The sequence below is a fragment of the Mobula hypostoma genome, chromosome 29 (assembly GCF_963921235.1).
Source record: "Mobula hypostoma chromosome 29, sMobHyp1.1, whole genome shotgun sequence".
NCBI lineage: Eukaryota > Metazoa > Chordata > Chondrichthyes > Myliobatiformes > Myliobatidae > Mobula > Mobula hypostoma.
Window position 1 is genome coordinate 15,410,240 of NC_086125.1, and position 20,250 is coordinate 15,430,489.

Genomic DNA, 20,250 nt, shown 5'->3' on the forward strand with positions numbered 1-20,250 from the left:
TGACTGGAGTTTCTGCGAAAAATGAGGGAAGGGCATTCCAAATATATATTCCAGACATATTCCAAATAAGAATTTTCGAGTGGAGGAAGGACACTACTGTGACTGACAAGTGAAGTCAGACCCAAAGTAAAAGCAGAATTGAGCGCACACAAGGAAGCCAAAGCTAGTGGGAAGATACAAGATCGGGACGATTTTAAAAACTTGCTGAAGGAAACTAAGAAGGTCAATAGGAAGGAAAAGATGAATTATGAATGGAAGCTGGTGACTAATACCAAAGAAGATACTAAAAGTTTTTTTTAAGTGTATAAAGGGTAAAAGAGAGTCAAGGGTAGATATAGGATCAATAGAAAATGGCGCTGGAGATATTGTAATGAGAGAAGCAGAGATGACAGAGGAACTGAATGTGTATTTTGCATCAGTCTTCAAGATAGAAGGCATCTACAGTAAACCACACATTAAAGAGTATCAGGGAAGTGAAGAATGCGCAGTGGAAAATCGATTGAAAGGGTTCACAGGAAGATTAGTGCTCTGAGGATGGATAAATCTCCTGGACCTGTTGGAATGCACCCTCCGGATCTGATGAAGTAGCTGGAGCGATTGCAGAGGCAATAAAAATGATCTCTCAAGAATCGATAGGTTCTGGCATTGTACCGTATGATGGAAAATTGTGAATGTTACTCCGCTATTTAAGAAGCGTGGGAGGCAGCAAAAACGAAACGATAGACCTGTTAGCCTGACACCAGTGTTGGGAAAATGTTGGAATCTATTGTTAGGGATGAGACTACGGGTACCTAGAGGCACAAGTCGAGATAGGTCAAAACCACCATTGCTTCCTGAAAAGAAAATTCTGCCTGCCTGACTGCAATCCAAATACTTCAATTTTTGGAGGACATTACAAGTAGGATAGATAAAGGAGATGCAGTAAATGTGGTGCACTTGGATTTTCAGAAGGCCTTTGACGAGGTGCCACACATGAGGCTGCTTAGCAAGATAAGAGCCCATAGAATTACAGGGAAGTTACTAGCTAGGGTGGAACATTGGCTGATCTGCAGAAAACATAGAGTAGGAATAAAGGGATCCTATTCTGGCTGGCTTCCGGTTACCAGTGTAGTTCCACAGGAGTCGGTGTTGGGACTGCTGATTTTTGTGATGTATATCAATGATTTCGAATATGGGATTACTGTATTGGATTTGGGGCTAAATTTGCCAATGATACAAAGATAGGTGAATGAGCGGGTACTGTTGAGGAAACAGAGAGCTTGCACAGAGACCTAAATAGTTTAGAGGAATGGGCAAATGAAATACAATGTTGGAAAGTGTATGGTCATGTACTTTGGTACAAGAAATAAACGAGAAAACTATTATTTCGATAGGGAGAGAACTCAAAATGCAGAGATGCAAAGGGATTTGGGAGACCTTGTGCAGGATACCCTAAAGATTAATCTCCAGACTCAGTCGGTAGTACGAAGACGAATGCAATGTTGGCATTAATTTCTAGAAGTGTAGAATATAAGAACAGGGATGTGATGTTGAGGCTCTATAAGGCACTCGTGAGACCACACGTGGACTATTGTGTGCAGTTTGGGCTCCTTAGAATGGATATGCAGACATGGTAGAGGGCTCAGAGAAGATTCACGAGAACGACTGCAGGAATGAAAGGGATACCGTATGAGGAACATCTGGCAGCTCTTGGGCTGTATTCCCTCGAGTTCAGCAGAATGAGGGGGAGAGCTTATTGAAACATTCCCAATGTTAAAAGGCCTGAACAGATTACATACGGCAAAGTTATTTCCCATGGTAGGGAGGTCTAGGACAAGAGGGCACGACTTCAGGATTGAAGGACGTCCATTTAGAACAGAGATGCAAAGAAATTACTATTGTCAGAGGATGGTAACTCTGTAGAATTTGTTGCCACCCGCGGCTGCGGAGGCCAAGTCATTGGGTGCATTTAAGGCAGAGATAGTTAGGTTCTTGATTAACCAGAGCATCAAAGGGTATGGGAAGAAAGCCGTGGAGTGGGGATGTCTGGAAGAATTGGATCAGCCCATGATTGAATGGTGGAGCGGACTGGATGGGCCAAATGGCCTATGTCTGGTCATGTATCTTATGGCCTTATGGTCTTATTTCTCAGCATCCACACAAACAAGCCGTCTCCATCTCATGTGTTTGGCAGGACTTGAGAGTGTCTTCCCTCGACTTACTCAGCCAAGGAAACCAGAGCGTTTCACGTGTATATTACCGGGTTAATTTTACTAGGGTACTAAAGAGACAGATAAGGCGAGGGGTTAGTGTTTGTGATTCTAGTTTCAGTGAAAATTCTTTATTTGAAAGCCAGACCTGCTGTCCAATATAGAAACAGAGATCCTAACTCCTTCTGTTGGACTTGTCCTATTGTCAAACCAAACTGTCGTTCGGAGTCTTAGAACCAATTTGAAGCAACTTTGATTGTATATCTGAACAATTGTTTCCGGGCCTCTGCCTCTTCATCAGGGAGGAGAGGAGGCTGAAACCCAAATAGATTTTCGAAAGGGGTCATACATAATGATAAATATTGATGCGTTTTATGGGTGAACACAACCTTGGTTAAACAGTTAGTCGAAGAGTGTGGATTGCCGGACACTAGACAGCGAACGGTTCGTACCAGATCCTGGTTCCTTCTCTCAATCTGTCCATTAGTCTCTGGCTGGAACCCCGAAGAAAGACTAGAGGTAGCCCCAAAAAGTTTGCAAACTGCTTGCCAAAATTTGAAATTGAATTGCGGACATCTGTCTGAAACAATATCAGAGGCAAAGCCATGTATACAGACAGAAAACCTGGTGCTCAAGAACTTCTGCGATCTCTTAGTCTAATGGTAGCTCCGTTAGAGGGATGAATCGGCAAGCCTTGGAAAACTTATCGACAACTAAAATTATGTGAAAGGAAAGTGATGAAGGCAGACAAGTAAAAAAAAATCTAAAGAAAGGTGAGACTGGGGGCAGGAAATAATGGGTAGATGTTGAAGGCCTTGAGGAGAATTCTGACTTTTGTAAGGCGCACAAGCCTGAACGAATGTTTAATGTGTTCACATAGACCGCGCCATCAGTATTTTATTTTAGTGAACTCTAGAGTCAGCGAGATTCCGGGGTTATCTTTTGTTTTAGAAGTGTGAATCCATTTAAGAACCTCATATCAAAACTCAGGCGGAACCAACAATCGACCAGGAGGACTACCTTCTGGAACCCGGTTGCTCAGTTCCAAGCATTGCCTAACTTGGGAATCTACATCCCGCGAGACGTGGCCATTAACCTTTCACTCGGAATAATGGTTTACAACCTCTCCACCGTATCTGCGGGGCTCGAATTCTCTCGATAATACATCAGCTTTCTAGTTTTTTGAAACCACAGTGCCAACCGGGGGTCTGCTGAGAATTTAATCTATTCTCTTCCTGAATATAAGCCAAGTGCTAATGGTCGGTCCAGAAAATGAATGGATGCCTAGCTCCCTGAAGCCAATGCCATCTTTCCTCCAGTACTGGCACCACCGCTATTTCCGATGTCTAATTCACCTCTGTTGGTGACAGACGTCTTGGAAAATACGTACAGGAATGTATATTCTAGTCGGCAGTGGATCTCTGAGATAAAGTGGTTACTTGTAAGCGTCGACAGATCCAATTTGGTGAAAGTAGATGCTCCTTGCAACAACTCGCACACGGGGTTAACTATGAGCAAGGGGCACCGATTCCTAACTGTTAATTTGTTTGATCCTCTATATTCCATGCAGACTATCAAGATTTTGGGTTGAAAAACTGAACCCTGCTCCCGCCGGGTATGTTGTTGACCTGAGGCGAGTCCCTTTTGAATATAATCGTACATGGCCAACTCTGGGCCACTGATAACGAAAATTGTCGTCCTCGTGGTGGCTGGGTCTCTGGCCATAACTCAATAGCCTTATGGCGCCGAAGGTATGGTTAGTGCGGCTGCCATTTGTTCAGTAAAGACCTCAAAGCGGTAGAAATACTCGTGCAGGAGGGGGTCAGGACTTTTTTTGAGATCACCAGAGGTCACAAACTTAGGGTGTGAGAGGCAGTCTCTAAAACACGGCTGGCAGACTCGAGAACTCGGTAACTCGGGAAGCTCCTGGGGGCCATGCTGCGATAACCACGGAGACCTTAAGATGGGAGATATTCCAGGGGAATGGATAAGGTGAACTCTGGAAGCACAGGGGTCTGATGCCTGACACACCTTTCCTGACTCAAGTAGTCTCACATCAAGAGCGGTGGCTGTAAGGTATGATTCGGTGGTACTGACACGCTGCATCTTCAGACCTAAGCGCAGGATTACACCGAGACTCGGAATAGATAAACATTTGATTAACAAAGGAGACAAACCAATAAAAAGTAGAATGTACTGCGAGCATTGGATAACTCGCAGTAACTAGGAATAACTCAGCCAGAATTTCACGAGGGAAGAAACGGGGCCATCGGGAAAACGCTGAGAGGTTGGTACTGCACCTTTAAATACATTTCAAGGCACGAAGGAATTCGTGCCCACCGAACGAAAACCCTGGAATCTTAACAAGCTGACGGGTAACTATTCTCATATGAGACAGAGGTCCAACGATATTTAATTGGACGGCTGCAAGGGTTCGAGTAGAATAAACTGAAGCATCTGTGGATAATGGCAACTTTAACGCAAACTAAAGAAGACCTAACTATAACAAGTAAAAACACTGAAAGTGCTATCATACATTATGAACGGAGAGAATTCAAAAATCCACAACAGCAAAAATAACAGAAAACACTACCAACGACCTACGTTTGTGACAGGTCATCATTTAAGTCCAAGTTCAATTTCTTACTTGTCACTCAGTCATACACGTGTAAAAAGCTCAATGAAACATCATTCCCCGGAGCCAAATTGCAAACATATGACACACTGTATAGTTATAAATAGCACATTTAATAACACAACAATACAGTCACAAAGTAACATTATGCGAATTCTGGAGTGGCAAGGCCTGATGATTAACAGTTTGCTATGTAGTGGGAGGCATATGTTCATGTACAGAGGCAGGCAAAAGTTTGGGCACTCCTGGTCAAAATTTCTGTTACTGTGAATAGGTACGTGATTAGAAAATGAACTGATCTCCAAAAGTCATAAAGTTAAAGATGAAACATTCCTTTCAATATTTTAAGCAAGGTTAGAGTATTATTTTAGTTTTCTACAATTTTAGAATGAAAAAGGAAGAGGTGAACCATGCAAAAGTTTAGGCACCCCAAGAGATTTGAGCTCTCAGTTAAATTTTACCAAGGTCTTAGACTTTAATTAGCTTGTTAGGGCTATGGCTTGTTCACAGTCATCGTTAGGAAAGGCCAGGTGATGCAAATTTCAAAGCTTTATAAATACCCTGACTCCTCAAACCTTGTCCCAACAATCAGCAGCCATGGGCTCCCCTAAGCATCTGCCTAGCACTCTGAAAATTAAAATAAATGATGCCCACAAAGCAGGAGAAGGGTATAAGAAGATAGCAAAGCATTTTTAGATAGCCGTTTCCTCAGTTCTTAATGTAATTAAGAATTGGCAGTTAACAGGAACTGTGGTCAAATTGAGGTCTAGAAGACCAAGAAAACTTTCCATAGAAACCATAGAAACTACAGCACAGAAACAGGCCTTTTGGCCCTTCTTGGCTGTGCCGAACCATTTTCTGCCTAGTCCCACTGACCTGCACACGGACCATATCCCTCCATACACCTCCCATCCATGTATCTGTCCAATTTATTCTTAAATATTAAAAAAGAACCTGCATTTACCACCTCGTCTGGCAGCTCATTCCATACTCTCACCACTCTCTGTGTGAAGAAGCCCCCCCTAATGTTCCCTTTAAACTTTTCCCCCCTCACCCTACACCCATGTCCTCTGGTTTTTTTCTCCCCTTGCCTCAGTGGAAAAAGCCTGCTTGCATTCACTCTATCTATGCCCATCATAATTTTATATACCTCTATCAAATCTCCCCTCATTCTTCTACGCTCCAGGGAATAAGGTCCCAACCTATTCAACCTTTCTCTGTAACTGAGTTTCTCAAGTCCCGGCAACAACCTTGTAAACCTTCTCTGCACTCTTTCAACCTTATTTATATCCTTCCTGTAAATTGGTGACCAAAACTGAACACAATACTCCAGATTCGGCCTCACCAATGCCTTATACAACCTCATCATAACATTCCAGCTCTTATACTCAATACTTTGATTAATAAAGGCCAATGTACCAAAAGCTTTCCGAGAGAACTTCTCGTAGGACTGCTAGAAAGGCAAATCAAAACCCCCGTTTGACTGCAAAAGACCTTCAGGAAGATTTAGCAGACCCTGGAGTGGTGATGCACTGTTCTACTGTGCAGCGACACCTGCACAAGTATGACCTTCATGGAAGAGTCATCAGAAGAAAACCTTTCCTGCGTCCCTCACCACAAAATTCAACGTCAGGCGTTTGCAAATGAACATCTAAACAAGCCTGATGCATTTTGGAAACAAGTCCTGTGGACTGATGAAGTTAATAGAACCTTTTGCCGCAGTGAGCGAAGGTATGTTTGGAGAAAAAAGGTGCAGAATTTCATGAAAAGAATACCTCTACGACTGTTAAGCACGGGGGTGGATCAATCATTCTTTGGGCTTGTGTTGCAGCCAGTGGCACGGGGAACATTTCACCGGTGGAGGGAAAAATGAATTCAATTAACCTCAAGAGGCACAGGCTGAAGGTTTTGCCATGTCCCTCACAGTCCATCGACCTAAACATCGAAAATCTGTGGCTAGACCTCAAAAGAGCAGTGCATGCAAGACGGTCCAAGAATCTCACAGAACTAGAAGCCTTTTGCAAGGAAAAATGGGTGAAAATCCCCCAAACAAGAATTGAAAGACTCTTAGCTGGCTACAGAAAGCGTTCATAAGCTGTGATACTTTCCAAAGGATGTGTTACTAAGTACTGACCATGCAGGGTGCCAAACTTTTGCTTCGGGCCCTTTTCCTTTTTTGTTATTTTGATACTATAAAAAGAAGGACGTAAAAAAGCAATCTTGCCTAAAATATTAGAGAAATGTGTCATGTTTAACTTCATGCCATTTGGAAATCAGGTCCTCTTACTCGCTTAGCTATTCACAGTAACAGAATTATTGACGGGGGCACCCAAACTTTTGCATGCTACTGTAAGACAGTATGTTACTCATATTATTAAACTAAAAACAAGCAGTAGTAGCATGTCAAACAACAGCAATAAAAGATAAATTATATGACCAGTGTGTGACGAGACTGTGTCTGTGAGTCCAGTGCTGGGGTGGGGGGAAGGGGTTTAATAGTAAGGCATTCAGACAGAGTATAAACGCTTACTGTGTCGCAACAGGGTTCTAATCTTCTAACAACCTGACAGTTCTCGTTCTTATGCTATGGTATCAAGTGGATTAGCAACGTGTAGGTGACAGACTTTATGGCCATAAAAGCATTTCAACATAAGTATGTAGTAACAACAGAGTCTACTTAAGCTCTTAAATTTTCACCGCTATTCAGCAAATCAGAGCTGATCTGCCCAAGGCCTCCAATCCACTTTCAACGTTTCTCATAGCCCATGTTTTTCTTATCTTGCAATAATTTATGTTGTGTTTTTATAAAAATGATTCGATGGTTCTTTCACTTCACTCTGAAGTGCAGAATTCCGAAGATTCAGCACACTGAATAAGTAGTATCTACAAATTTCAGTTTTAAATCTCACTTCCTAATATTGCTACAACGTCCCCTCTCCCACAGCTGAACGCACTTCAACATCTACCAGTGTTACTCTCCTGGGTGCTTCAACAAAATCAAGCCTCATTCTTCTGAATGCAAACGGTCATGACAGGAAGCCCCTGTAATTTCAAATGGTTCCCCAAGGAATAATTTGTTGACCGTTTCCAACACCAGTATATTATTTTGAAAATATTAAGTTTTGGGAGAGTGCTCCGGTGTGGTTCGATATTATCCTTTGAAATTATTGTAATTACACAAATATTATTGTTGTGAAAAGCCCCATTCTCCAATCTTATGAAGTTCAGAAATCACTGGAAGAATGTATTCTGGGCATCCTAGCTTGTCGCTGTATCTTGAGTCATCCCCTCTCCTTCGCATCACCTGTGCATTCTTCCCTATCTCTCACATTCATTCCTCTTTTGACACAATCGCTGTCCCTACCCTACTCTTATTAACTTCTCTCACATTACCTCACTCTTCTCTCGCAAAGGTGACAACCTGTTCGCTCCAGTAATCCTCTCCATTCTGCTTTCTTCTGCCACCATGTGTCTCCCTACAATATCCCTCTCTCCATCTCTCACTCGCTTTCTCTGTGCAGTATCCGTAAAACGTCTTAGTTACCTACCTGCACATCACGGTAATCTCCATAACCCAATTTTACACACCAAATTATCGAGCTTATGCTTATCTCTTCCTCCAGTACCTAGCTAATTCACTACATTCTACCGCTTTGCCAACTTTTATGTTGCACAGCTCAGAACTGATATAAATTTCCTTTTCCTCTAGAGAATCATCAGGACGACCTGAGTCGTTGAACCATGAGAGATTCCTCAGAGCTGAAGGTACAGAGTGCATAAATCCTCCTGGTTAGACTTTACACTCACCGTGGCTCCTCCACTGGGAAAATTCCGTCTGGAGTCCAGCAGCTGCCGTCGTTATTTCGCTGAGTATTTGTGTTACTGAAACGGAAATAAGATTTGAGACTCATATAGTAACTTCGAGTGCAAGACCCCACTTGCACCAACACCTTCTCTACGCCAACATTCAGTTAATAGATGCACAAAATTTAAGGGTTGTAAAGAATTTTTAGACTATAGCATGGGCACTCTAGTCACTAATCAACAGAAAGGATGTGATTGAAACAGAGTGGGGGGTCACGAGAATGTTGACAAGAACAAAAGGAAAGCTTTCTTTACAAATGATTTAATATATCGAGGTACATAACTTTGGATCAGGAGAGTTCCATGGGAGATTATTTGAAATATATAAAGTGACGTTCGGCACGGTCATATATCCCTCAATAGTGTAATTAACAAAGTACGTTCTGTTGATTTAAAACAATTGGCAAAAAGATGAGAGACGAGAGGAGCTACCTCTTCATATACAGAGTGCCACAGTACTGTGGACATCGCTGCCTGATTGTGCAGGGAACAGAACGTGTTCGGTTGCGTGTTTCAAGAACGCTGAAAATCGGAATTAGGATTGGCAGTGCTTCTTCAAGTGAACTATTTCATCTTTGTCAGTTATCTGTAGTAACTTATGTCGGTTTCACCAGAGAAAACTATTTTCCCACGTCCATTGTCCTCTATACACTGCTGGGATTGATGAGTCAGCAGCCCCTTACCCAGCTCATACAAATTGGGGATGGACTCCGTGGTTCTTTAACAAAGCTGCAGCTCTTAGACTAAGCCCACCGACTCAGTTTTACACATCTATCTGAAACTATGCCCCAAATAAACCATCTGAGGGGCAGCAACCCCCATCTCATTCGGACAACAATGTGTGTTGCAAGCTACCAAATGTCCTCACTTTTAGTGTGTGTATTATTAAACCTTCTGCCACTCACTCAAGCACTCACAATACCAACCACAATTCTTTCTCCAAATGTGCCAACCTATTCCATGAATCATTCAAGCTTTAAAATTCGACAGCGTTCTTTAACCTATGACTGTCACAAGAGGACTGTTACAATGTGGTGAGGAATGACCAGTCAAGCTACGTCACTTGTACTACGACGGCCAGGTATTATTTCAGTGTTTCGATAATGAACTTTGATCATCTAATCCCTTCCACAGTTGATGCTTAATATAATTTCATCCAGGACTTTTATTCTGCAACTGACATCACGGCACACAGACTTCACAAGTCTGGCGAGGAGCAGTAAGACAATACAAGTGGAACAGCAGATGCTGGAAAACTGAAGCAAAGTACACAGAGGTGTAAAGGAGCCTATCAGGTCAAGCAGCAGCTGTCGAGTTTAATGAACAAATAACATTCTGGGCCGAGCCCTTTCATCGTGTCTGGAACAGGAGAGTGTTAAAGCCAGAATGAAATGTTGTTGTATGGAGATGAACACGGCTGAGTGGTGCTAAGCGAATGCAGATGAGATGCGTATTTAGCTCAGTGTAAGGGAGGGAGCTGAAAAAGAATGTAGAAAGAAGCTGGAAGATTATAGGTGGAAGAGGAATGTCGATGAGGAATCTTAAAGGAGAGGACATTAGACCATGCAATAAATGGAAGGAAGTAAATGATCAACGAGGTCACCTCGTGAGGGAAGGGTAAGAGGTAAAGGGGGTCGATGTATAAGCGAAATCGATGTTGATGCATGATCGAATATGAAGTGATGTTTCTCCAACCTCAGTCTCGCCTCAACAAGGCAGCAGAGAAGACCGTAATCAAGTTGACAGCGAATAAGGCCGTGGAGAGGTATATAAGTGTAAGAATGTGAAGTGGAATTATAATAGTCGGCCATCGGAATATCCTGGCCTCTGCGATGGACGGATCAATTGTTTTTAATGAAGCGTTTCACCAATTCGTGTTTCACCGCTGAAAAGGAGAGCACTGGATGTAGTAAAGACACCAATGGATTCACATGTAAACTGCTACCTTATCTAAAAGAACTGTTTAACTCTCTGTATAGGAGCTGTAAGCACAGGCATAACACTTAGCATTTTTCAGTGATAGGTATCTGAATCGTGAATTGCGCGAGGGCCGGCCGAGTGCAAAATGGAATTTCGGGAAGCGCGATCACGACAAGAAGCAGAGAGTGGAAGGGGTGGGGAGATGGGCCTGGTGGTAGAATCCCGTTGGAGATACCGATAGTTTCCAAGGGGTTAGATGAGAAGGCTTTTTGGTTCTAGGTGAGGACAGGGGAAACCTTCTTCCTGTTATGTTGGGTGATGGAGTGAAGGAAAGCATGCATTAAAATGCAGGAGACGTGGAGAGAGAGAGCTGAATCAATATCAGTGGAGGGGAAACATAGTTTGAAACAAAGAAGACATCTCGGATATCCTGGAAATTTAAAAATAATCATCATGGAATAGATGTCTGCGGAAAACAAGCATCTTAGATTTTATACTGTATAAATTCTCTGATACTAAATGGAACTATTGAACTATTGACTATTGATAAGTAGGGGCCACAGAAATTTAGAGAAGTTATTATCATACCTGCAAGTGAATGGGTTGACATTAGTTACTGTCAACGTAACCATGGGCGTCAGAGTTTTTGCAAATGATGACTGTAGATAATCAGTCTCTGGAGAGGGAGAGAAAGACAGATCCAGAAAGGGGGAAGTGGTGTCGGAATTCGACCGCGTGAATTTAAAGGCAGATTAAAAGTTGGAAGTGAAGGTTGTGAAATTGACGAGTACAGGAAGTACATAGGCACAGGAAGTAACACCACTGCAGCGGTCAACATATCAGAGAAAGACTGTTGTGTATGTGGGCTTGGATGATTCACTATAACATGTCGCGAACATGAAAGTAGACAACGCCTGGGTTCATAAGGGTGCCCATGGTTATATTTTGATCAGGAGAAAGTGGGAAGAGTCTAAAAAGAAGTTTTGAAAGCCAGAGGAGGCTGGTGGTACAACAGAACAGGTTGGATCTCATGTCGAGAAAAAAAAAGAAAGCCTTAAGCCCTTCACGATGGTGAGAGGGTGGAAGGGTTAGAAATGTAAATGAACTGGACAATCATGTTGAAAGTGAGGTGGTCAGAGCCAGAGGTTGAAAGTTATTGACGCGGTGGAGAACAGACAATGTGTACTGTCACGTACCCCGTGACGGGTTAAAGAACCAGCAGAAATGGAAAACAGCTGGAGTCTGGTATTGGTATTAACATAAGCTATTTTTATTAGTAACTACATAATACAGTCATATATAACCGGCTAAATCAAACATGTTAGCAGTGTTACGTGTATATATGTGTGCAAATATAACTCCCAAACTATTGAGCTTGGGAAAGCAAGGCTTACCGCCTTGAGATGGTAAAGTTTGAAAGTTTAGTCCATCCACGGAATAGCTGATGGGACAGAGATATTTGTAATCCAGGGTAAATGTCGAGAGAAGGCAATTACGTCGATATTCCACAGATTCTACGACAACAATACAAAATAACAATAGTAGTAGGTTTTATCTCCGAAGTTGCCCACTCCACACACGAAATATCATCGACAGTGAACTTCAACGATTATCCTTTCAACACAAGTGGTACCACACGCAAAGTCAGCTACGGGTCATCCCAAAGTGGTGGCCACAGGATACTCAACCAGAATCCACATATGGATTATCACCAAGAGTAGCTTATCACCGAGGTACCGTCTTCACGTGGAAAAACTACCAATTCAGGCAAGGATTATCACACACAGGTAGATTCCACAAGGTTACCCCAAACACACAACTGTGATAGCCACTTATCCAGTTCCACCACATACGAACTAACTCCTACAGTGATTTGCCACAGGGTGCCTTTCTTCAGTGACCTACCACACCCAGACAAGAGTAACACACAAGTGGTATTCACAAAGGTAGTCCCCTCACCAGAGAACCCACTCTTGTGGATAGCTACGTGACAGTCACACCTTCATATTCGAATGGAACTCAAACTCACCCTTACAGGTTACTTAGAGAGACAAAGAGTCCAAACAGTGACCTCTTTGTCACTAGGTTTCTTCTGTTTTAAATAATCTCCTCACCTCTTCTCTTCCTTTAAAATCACCGAATCTGACCACAACAAGGGGACCGTTATCTGTGCTGGAGATATTAACCCAGGCGAGGGTTGGACACACGAATAACTCCCCACCAGTTACACCTTTTTCACACTGCGAGAGCCACTGATCGATCCTCCAAAACCCCACCTTTCTGCGGCCACAACAAAGCTCATCCAGTGTCCAAAACTATCTGTCACCATGTCTACCAGCTGACCTTCTATTTATCTCACTATGCTAAACACCAGCTGTCCATCAAGTAGCTCCTCCCTTCTCTCTCTGTAAGAACACAGAAGCTGGCAGTGTCCTTGCAAAAATGTAAACATGCTGCAGAGAAACCATAACACCATATCAAAGCAGATTTCGCCTCTTTCTCTCTTAATAACAAGGCGCTTGTGTTGAACAACTCCCTCTCTCTGTTTTTAAAGGTATAGTCCATAAAAAATATGACCCCTAGGGGTACATAACAGTACGTGGGAAGAGACTCAAGCAAGAGCGACAAAATGGGCCCAAGATACTAGGACACAAATTCAGTAGGGCAGAATTTTTTCTACTGAGGTAGATATTTTTGTGGACCTGGGCAGGAAGAAACAAAAAGAAAAGTCCATGTTCGTTGCTAGATTTCAGTGTCCAACATAAACCAATGCCGGGACTAGAATGCAGAATTAGTTCCAGCATGTTTCAGAGAACAAGGGAACAACCGTTTGAATTGGTGACACAATAACACATTAACTTAAATTTTACAACTCACGATTACTCCTCCACAAGGAATTTTCCATACAAAGATCCGCGTCTGAAGTCTCCAATCCTGGAATGGAAGAAAAGTTTTGACACTCACTCTTTAATATAGATGGGAATCGGTCGTTCTATCCCAAGAGTTTCTTAGCCCTCAATTAGCTGACACTTTGTTGAAGATCTCATTCTGCACTTTGCTTGAGATTGATGTCGGAGTGCAGATTCAGCAGCCCCGGAGGGTTATGATTTATGAGTCACCACTCTCACGAAATTACTAGAAGCCCTGGGTAAGCATACTATGACTCCTTGGACAACACCGATGCTGCATTTGTAACAGTGACAAAGGTTGCTCTGCAAGACTCAGAACGAATGACAGAGAGTGTGTGGCTTGTCAGGGGGTTAAGTAGAGCAAGTTGAGTGTGAGCATGTAGTCATGGTACAATCTAGTCTTTCAGACTCTGACTATGGATCCTTAGGGAGACAATGAGCTTAAACAAATATTTTATATATATTGCATTATCGCTGCACAGGTTAACTCCAGTGAATATCAGGGGTTCCATTCGGAAACTACGACTTAATTTCGCATGTTACGTTTATTCTCAGCAATGGGGTCTGCGCCGACTGAGCGGGCGTTTCAAATGTCTGTTTCCATTGTTACGTACCCCGTAACTGGGTTGCCAAACCAGCAGAAATGGATCACTCAGTTGGAGTCTGGAGTACTAGAACTAAGAAAGTTTTATTAAAGAAACAAGCAACACAGTAGTCGAAAGGATAATAAATGCAACAGTTCAGTGATGATAAACACACATGTGCACAGAATTAAGATAACAGCATCAATCAAGCTCTATCGTTGTCTAGGGGTAAATGACCAAATTTCAAAATGACTCAAAGTTCAGTTCGCAGTAATCGTTGCCATGGCGATGGACAACGTGGGGGAAGAGACAGAGAGAACAGGAACAACTGATCATTCAGAACACTGCTTCACTCACAGACCAGCGAGATGGCTCACAAACAGCATTTGGGCGGGTCCTTGGTGATGTCACCTGAGGTCACCGACTGTGACCCCTCCTCCAGATGCGGTCGATCCTCTGCAGTGAACCCGGCACCCAGGCAAGGGCGGACACACACCGGGTTCCCGCTGATCGTACCTTTCCACCCCGGGCGTTGTCTGATACTTCTCACCGACTCGTGAGAGGCGCACCGCTTCCAGGGTCTCGTTACCTCGGGTGGCGTGTCCCCGTCTTAGCGAACCTGTCCCTTTTTATCCCCCTGCTGGGGTATCGCCTGTCCATCACTTCAAACAGTTCAGGGTTCAAAGGGGGGAGCCGCTCCAGACAGCTCTCTCTCCCACATCCCTTCATTACACATCTCCAGACGCTGCTCCATTGTTCCTTATCTCTCCTTCCCCTGAGGGCAGGTGGCAGACCAACTGCTGATGCCACTGATGCTAGCCCAGGCCAGCAAACATCTTAATTTTATGTGTATTCTCCTAACACTTCCCCCCTTTAAGGATTTTTACCGGGAGGTAAAAATTACAAACATGACTACATTATTTGATACATACACAATATACATCTTTATCAGCTATTTGGCTAACACAGCGAGTTTGAAGCTGTCAACACCTTGACAGACAGTCATCACATTTTCTGTTCCTTTTACACGTGTTATTAATAATCCCTTAGACCAGGCTCCAACTCAGCAAACTTCATAGTGGCCAAAAACACTGATGAATTGCGACCAATGTAACCTCTCATTTGGTTTTGTCCCGGACCACAATAACAAGGGTCGTCCCATTCCGACTCAGTTTTCTCTCGCAAGGGCTTAGTAGGAGGGGAACGGGTATTGACCGCAGAGTTATTGCAAAACTTCCTGCAGTACCCCACCATCTCCAAAAGCCTTCTGAGGGCCCTCTTGTCTATCGGGGTTGGGAGGTCAGCGATAGCCTGCACTGTAGTTTGCATCGCTGCCAGCTGCCCCTGTGTCACCACAATTTCCAGGGAAGTGACCCTCGTGTGGCCGAATTCATTTTTTTCAAGGTTCACTATCAAACTGGCTTCAGACAGCCGTATTAAATTGCCAATACACACCTCTGTGTTCATCAGCCCTTTAGTCACTGAATTACTCGAAAAATATGGGTGTTGTTTACTTGGCTGCCCTATTGTAACCACAATCACCCAACGTCCCAGTTCCTTGCATTTCCTCGGGACAATCAAACACATAGGTGCGAGTCGTTTAATTACTCCTTCTAAAGATTCGCTTTGTTCGGGGATTAAGGGAGAGACCTTATCAGTAGACCTGGCCAAAACAATAGCATTCTCCCATCTGACCGATCCCATCCTAATCTTTTCAAAATGGTTTTTTCCTCTTATCAGGGGGCCCCGAGCTTCATTGATTTCCACGCTAACACCGACTAGGTTTGTTAGCATATCCGAAGCCGGTGACCGTCTCAGTTCGCGTCGGTCATGATCAATAACATTTTTCCCCCTGGGCAGCCGGTAAATCTCTTTCATGATTCCACCAACTGTTTCCTCCAGCACCGCAAGATGTCCACCGGGGGGTACCTCGTGGGCCATGTTAAAAACCTCATCCCCATAGCTCTTTTGCACCACCCCCCACTCCTCATCTGCGGATGCTGTACTTGATTTCCCTTTCTTCCTTAGCACTTCCTCATCCGCACAATAGCTTGTCAAGGCTGTGTCAGAGAGAGCGGTCTCGGCAAAAACCATCAGCCCCTCGTCTCGCTCCTGCGTCTGCACAAATCCTTTCCTGGCTACTGCTACGTCCGTCCCAGCTCCCTCACTACCTCTTATCTCACTACACCCTGTCTCATACAAGGTTGGCAGAAATGTTTCAGCCAAATTCACCATCGCGGGCCGGTGATGAACCTGTGAGTCCATGGGCGGGGCCTCAATGCCGGCAGGCTGACCCGTCAATCTCACGACTGGGAACACAATTCCTCCGGCGATGTCATTACCGAGCAAGACTTCCACGTCTTTCATCGGTAATTCGGACCTCACCCCGATCGTGACTAGTCCAGAGACCAGGTTGCTCTGTAAGTGTATCTGGTGCACAGGGACTGACTCTGTCCCTTCCCCAACACCTTTGACCTCTACCTCCCCAGTCTGGGTCTCTGAGCTAAACTCTAATACACTCTTCAGTATTAGTGACTGACACGCTCCCGTGTCTCTCCAGATCCGCACTGGAACTGGTTTTAACCCCTCCTTCACTGACACCAGTCCGGCCGAGATAAACCTCTCGCGCCCTTCCTGGACTTTTTCAGACCTGTCCTTCCCTAGCGGTTCGCTTAACAGCTCGATACAGCCATTCCAAATTTCCGCTTTTCCTTTCCCCGTCTCCTTCCTTGGGGCAAAGCACCTGGACGCAAAGTGTCCGACTTTCCCACAATTATAACAGACGACCCCAGGAGACTTCCTACCAGACTGCTCCCGGTCTACCCTATCCTTTTCACTAGTCCCCGGCTTACTTTCTGACTTTTCCGGCGGACTCTCCCCTCCGTCCTGACTACCCTTCTGGTAGCCTTTACTCGGGGCAAACTTCATTTTATGCGTCAACGCATACTCATCCGCTAACTTAGCAGTTGCGGCTAACGTGGCTGCCTCTTTCTCATCGAGGTAGGGTCTCATACCCTCAGGGACACAACCTTTAAACTGCTCAATCAGAATCAGCTGCAGCAGTCTGTCATAATCCCCCTCTACCCCTTTCGAGGCGCACCAACGCTCACAATATGTTTGCATCTCACGAGCAAACTCCAAATACGTGCGGTCCCACCGCTTCCTCGCATTCCGGAACCTCTGCCGGTATGCCTCCGGGACCAACTCATAAATCCTGAGGATGGCCTCTTTCACCACCTCATACCTCTGGGCATCTTCCGCGGACAAAGCTGAGTAAGCTTCTTGGGCCTTCCCTTTCAGTACACTCTGAAGTAAAACAACCCACTTATCCCTCGGCCAGTCCTGACTTATAGCCACTTTTTCGAAGTGGAGGAAGTACCGATCCACGTCGGTATCATCAAATGGGGGAACCAGCCTAACCTCCTGGGTCGCCCGGAACCCTCCACCTTGGTTCGGCACGAGCCCCTGCTCGGCCCTTATCTTTAACTTCTCCAGCTCAAATTCCCTTTCCCTCTGTTTCTCCTCTCTCTCCAACTGTCTTTCTCTCTCTTGCCTTTCTACCTCTTTCTCTTTCTCCCGCCTTTCTAACTGTCTCTCCTGCCTTTCTAACTGCTTCTCTTCGTGTTCTAACTGCCGTACCCGGAACTCGTGCTCGAGTCTCAGTTTTTCAAGCTGTACCTGTACCGCGTCTCCAGCAGGTTTTTCAATAGACACCTCCCCCAGCTCACCTTGGGGAAACACACCTTTAGATACATAGTGCTCTACAATAGCTCTGTGTATCTCCTCTCTCCTCATTGTCGACTTCACCTTAGCAAGATTCACCCGTTTGACCACAGCTATCAATTCCGATTTCCTGGCATCCTCTAATGCCTCCAAGGTCGGCGCCTTTATAAATTCCTCAACCTCCATTTCTGCTGTTTGTCTTTTCTTTCTTTCGGGAATTTTAACCCAATCAATTTACTCCGTCCCAAATTTAGCGTTCAAAATCGCGGACGAGAACCCCACTTATGATCCCTTGCACCCCGTGATGTGATGATACATCCACGTTACTGTTTAGGAGAAATTTCTAGTTTTTGACGCACTGGCGATGATGGGTATATTTCAAATTCAGAATAGGGTGTTGCTCGACGAACAAAATATCGGTGGTGAAGTTCGTCTGCCTTGCCCTGCCCTTTTTCTTATAGCGAGTGGAAGGTGAGAATTTGGTGGGTACTGTCTAAGGAATCATATTACATTGTTTGAATCGAATGAGTCGTAACATATTGGGGCACTTCAGTTGGGGATGAGATGTCACTCAGCAAGATGCAGAAGATATATCATGGATGAGGGTATTGTGATGTGGTTATTTACACTGACATTAAACTGCAGGACACGGTGTAGTTAAATTCCAAGTTTCATTTGCAGGCACAAACCAAACCATGGAATAACACAGAAAATGTTTTTCTTCTTGTGAATTTCACTCATCCTCTTTTGTTCCAATTTCTATAAAGGGGTCGAGAAACCTTTCGCCTGAAATTTGGTTCCAGGAGATATCAACGTGAGAGATTAGAAAATCACAAAACAGCAAAAACACGGTGAGCACACAGACTAGGAAATCAATGAGTCATAATAGATTTCACACTCACCGTTAGGCTTCAATTGAGAATGTTTCATCCAGAAACTATCATCTGACCCCTTCGTTTCATTGAATGTACGTGTCACTGTAGCAGAAACAAGTACTTTACTCTCATATCTCTGGGGAAATTTGATTGCACAATTGCCTCTTAGCTGAAGCAGAGAATATATGAAAACTGACGTTCTGCTGACATTGTTTATTGCATTAGTTAAACATCCGACTTGCAATGGAGTACCTTTCTGATCATCCCGTTACATAACGATTTGTTGTATCAGGAAAAGTGCAGAGAATTACATGGATTTCTTTTTGTCTTTGTTGAAATTCGGATAGTCTAGTCTCTTAAACCGTGGAAAAGATAAGAATGGGCAGTTAAGTCGTGAATAACCTCACACTAACGTACGCAAAATCAAAGAGATGATTATTGACTACCGGAGAGAGTAGCAGGAGATTCGCCACCCAGTCCTCATTAGGGGATCGGAGGTGAGAGGGTTAGTGATTTTAAATCACCTGGCGTTACTATATCGGAACATATGCCCTAGGATCAACACGTAAGTACTAACACAAAGAAGACATGATAGCCTTCTTAGAGGTTGGCATGGATTCGGCACGTCGTCTAACGCTTTGACAAACTTCCAAAGATGCACTGTAGAGAGCATCCTGTCCATTTGCATCATGACCTGATATAGAAATGCCATTATCTGTGAACCGAAAAGTCTGCAGAGAGTGGTGGATAAAACCTAATCCATCACAGAAAAACCCTTCACATCGCTAAGCACATTTCCTATTAGCAATGGCATAACAAAACAGCATCTATCACCTTGGCCCTTCATCATGCAGGCTACCTTTCCTCGTTACTACCATCACGAAGGAGGTACACGGGGCTTAGATCCCACCCCATTAGGTTCAGTTGTTCACCAGAAACTATCAGACTCCTGAACCAGCGCGAAGAACTTCAGTCGCCTCAACACTGAACTAATTCCAAAACTTATGGACTCATTTTCAATTACTTAGTATAGAGAGCTTGGTAGGAAGTTGAAAAGCAGGACCTCAAGGGTGGTAATCTCAGGATTGCTACCTGTGCTAGGTGCCAGTGAGGGTAGGAATAGGATGCTCTGGAGGAGGAACAAGTGGCTGAGGAACTGGTGTAGGGGGCAGGGATTCAGATTTCAGGATCATTGGGACCTCTTCTGGGGCAGGTGGGACCTGTACAATAGAGACGGGTTACACTTGAACCACATGGGGACCAATATCCTTTCAGGGAGGTTTGTTAGTGCTACTGGGGAGACTTTAAACTAGATTTGCAGGGGGATGGGAACCAGAGTGCCAGAGCTGACAGTGTGGCTGGGGTGAAAATAAATGATGTTGAAGGTTTAAGCAAATCCGCTGATAGAAAGGTTGTGAGTGGTGGTAAAAATCTTCTGAGGTGTATATATTTCAATGCTAGGAGTATTGTGGGGAAGGCGGATGAGTTGAGGGCGTGGATTGACACGTGGAATTATGATGTTGTAGCAATTAGTGAAACTTGGCTACAGGA

The 20,250-nt window shown here is 44.1% G+C and overlaps 1 protein-coding gene across 2 annotated transcripts in view; it reads right to left on the minus strand.

The window, feature by feature from the left end:
* Positions 1-20,250, minus strand: part of LOC134339260 (C-type lectin domain family 10 member A-like) — a 68,382-nt gene that overhangs the window by 42,159 nt on the left and 5,973 nt on the right. For both annotated transcript variants that reach the window (XM_063035625.1, XM_063035624.1), the window contains exons 3-5: positions 18,727-18,801; positions 13,486-13,542; positions 8,632-8,706 (exon numbers count right to left, since the gene is read on the minus strand). In XM_063035625.1, coding sequence (XP_062891695.1) covers positions 8,632-8,706; positions 13,486-13,542; positions 18,727-18,801 — 207 coding nt within the window. The remainder of the gene's footprint in view (positions 1-8,631; positions 8,707-13,485; positions 13,543-18,726; positions 18,802-20,250) is intronic.